Source organism: Phytophthora parasitica (genome assembly GCF_000247585.1).
Source record: "Phytophthora parasitica INRA-310 unplaced genomic scaffold supercont2.38, whole genome shotgun sequence".
NCBI lineage: Eukaryota > Oomycota > Peronosporomycetes > Peronosporales > Peronosporaceae > Phytophthora > Phytophthora nicotianae.
The window spans coordinates 78657-81748 of NW_008649024.1; the positions used below are offsets into that span (position 1 = coordinate 78657).

The 3092-nt window shown below is 46.0% G+C and overlaps 1 protein-coding gene across 1 annotated transcript; it reads right to left on the minus strand.

Moving 5' to 3' along the window:
• Positions 1–2521: 2521 nt before the first annotated feature.
• PPTG_13145 (hypothetical protein) lies at positions 2522–2845 on the minus strand (the record flags this gene model as incomplete). The annotated part of the gene is made up of 1 exon (XM_008910564.1): positions 2522–2845. The coding sequence occupies one exon, from the start codon at positions 2843–2845 to the stop codon at positions 2522–2524; it is 324 nt and encodes a 107-aa protein (XP_008908812.1).
• Positions 2846–3092: the final 247 nt, after the last annotated feature.

The following is a 3092-nucleotide window of genomic DNA, read 5'->3' on the forward strand; positions in this document are numbered from 1 at the left end:
CCCATATGACAAAAAAATCCCTCTCTATAAATACACATTGTGGAAAATTACTTCATGCCTGTTTTATTTTGTACAACGTTAACGTACAGCCCAAGGAGAAGTGCAACTTTCTCAAGCAATACCTGGTGTCTGTAGCTTTGCATGATGGGGGTGTATTCCGTGGATGCTTAATCAGGACGTATTTATGCGATAATTTCCTCAAATTATGAGAGAAACCATATTCTCATTCTGTGAAGTAACATTGAGCTTTTGTCTACTTTTACATGTCACGTCTTTTGGGTAGCTGGCGAAAAAAAGGATTACGGACTCAAATAATTGGACAAAACCGCTATGTCCGTTCAATATCTGACCAAGTGCAATAACCGTCCTAGATCATACTAGCTCTCTGCCACTCAGTAAATAAACAACAACTCTGCTGCGCACTCGGGACTCTCAATGGTTCATGTAAGTGGACATCTCGCAATTTACGCTGATGTGTGTGTGCAAAGTTTTCGCTCGAGTCCGAGCGGATTCGGTCGCAGTGAATCTGGTGTTAGTGTGTAATTCCGCGTACATGGATTTCTCGCTGGTGTTGTCGATTGAGCACGTAATTTTTGCACTAGCGCGCACGTGAAATTCTTGCCGATGTGGATTAACGTACGTGAAGCTCGTGCTGATGGTGCACACGTGTCGTACTCACTCGTGACAGTATCCGTGAAGTTATCTGGAGTTCTCGCTGCTTATGGCGTAACTGGAGCTCGAGCTGGCGATTTGTTTACGTGAACTCTACATTTTGCTCGAGTTGGCGCAACGGTTTTGTCTGGTATAAGATCATGTAAAGCTCGCACTGGTGTTAGTGTTGACGATCGTGACGTTTGTTGTGGTGTTGAGATACTCGTTGGTGCCAGGATGAGAGAATTTGCCATTGCAGATAATGCTCGTGTAGTTCACATTAGTGCAGGTGTACAAGGGTTCTTACTATTGATGGCTCACGCGCAAGCAAATCTTCAGTTGGTGTAGGCTGAAGTGTAAGTGGTATTGCGCCTCATTGTGGTCAACGGACGTCGAGATCCTGCAGGGTTAGAGACCGCGTCGAGCCGACTAACTTCAAACGAAAGAGGCGGCGGCAACTCGCCCCAACGCCGTGGTCCATTGTCTTTATAGCTATTACAATCTTAAATACTTGAAGAAAGACCTAGTACATGTTTACACAAGAGTACCAAAACCATCGGGAACTGAATTCGCGTTCCCGAAAGCGCAGACACTTAGCCCATACGAGCGAGCCGCGTCTAAGGGTGACAACAAGTTACGGAGGCCAGCGTACATGGTTATTGGAGTATCACCAGGAACGACCGCTTGCATATCTCGACGAGGTCCAAAACGCATGCGTGCACATCATATCCCAATATCGATTACGTCCGGGTGGAGAAAGTCCATGAATTTGGTCTGACATGGAAAATATTAGAACGCCGAGCCATGAGTATTAAGGAACGAGATGATTTTCCATTTTACAGACGAATTAGGCCGCGTTCACAGGGTGTACCAGGCCTGCGACGAGGTGTCGTTTGATGATCGAGTAATGCTGCGAAAGCGCAATTATCCGACCAAGGGACGACAGCATTGCAATTCGTGGCGACTACAAGCGGAAAACCTCGTGTCTCAGCTCTAGTGTTCTGGGTGCAAACGGAGCCATCGATTACTACAATACTGAAGGAACGCTTGATCAAGTTCAGTTTCTGAAGTGTTTGTCGAAGCCTTTCTTACCCAAAAAGAGGTATTACCCTGGACCAAACAACGCTTGGATTCTCGAAGGCGCAGCCATTCCTATGGATCTTGAAATCGTTTACTTTTTGAGGAGCATCGGCGTAGCACCCACTTTCCTACCAGCCTATTCTTCATTCTTTAATCCAATCGAGTGCGAGTTTTTTTTTTAATTTTGTGAAGAAGTCGTTTCAGAGCCATTACCTCGAAACAAGTGGTCGTAATCTCATGCCGTTTGTAGTTGAAGCATTTTCTCGGTTTGAGTCGTTCAACATGACGAGAATATGTTAACACTGTGGTTCGAGTAAACTAGGTCACTTCGGTCCTACGGGCAACTATCACAAAAGAACAAAAGTCGTTGCAGTACGGAAGGACATCTCGAGCAGTCAAACAAACATAGTATGATGATAATTCAGATTTTGTTGATAGGCAGAATGGATCGTAGGTTCTCGAAATCTAATTTACTCGTGATCAACGTCGTTGATATTTTCCAATTGTTCGAGGGGATCCATTAGGCCAGAATGAGGGAGGATATCGTTGATAAACACTTCAAAGACAGCTTTTTGTAGACGCAAAACATTCGTTTTGAGATTCAATTCCACATTCAAATCCTCCCGATCTTGGTGTAGACGCAGGTTTCTAGCCATAGCTGGGTTTACACAATCCAGAGCTAGACTTGCTGACTGATACGTGTTGGATATGTCCTCAGCGGCCTAGAAATGTATATTGGGTGGAGGTGGATTAATAGCAGCATCCCATGTCGACCGATTACCATTTCGTGTTAATGCTTTGCCCAGATTTGCCGGACAACAGACGAGCCGTCAAATGTTGCTTCCCATTGCTGCTGCAGCCTCTTGAGAATTTCCTGAAAAGAGTCTTCTGCAGTCGCACCGGCTCGGTCTGTTGACAGCGGAACAATGCAAACCCGTTTGAAATCTCCCACGTGCAGCCAATGTAGTGATGCAACGCCATATTCATACAGACGTAGCTTGATTGGCTGGCCTCGACCAGACTGAAGCCATGAGTTCAAGACCTGCTCCGAGTTTTTGCTGTCCATAATGTGTCTCTTGGATCTAAACTGCATGACTTGGCCCCAATCCTGCATTTCTAACACCGCGACAGATTACTCGTCCTCACGCTTTACTGTCCCGCCCTATATTCGAGGGCAAACAACTCCGACGCCTTCTTGAGAACATCGCTGAACGACGATCCATTGACCACAACATCGGTCAGCGTCTCGCCAGGCGTATCCCGCCGTCTACTGTCACTCTTGACAATCGGTCGAATGATTAGCTGGTAATGGTGAGAGCTCGTGGTGGGTATGTCTGTTTCGGGTGACATGCTATTATCTT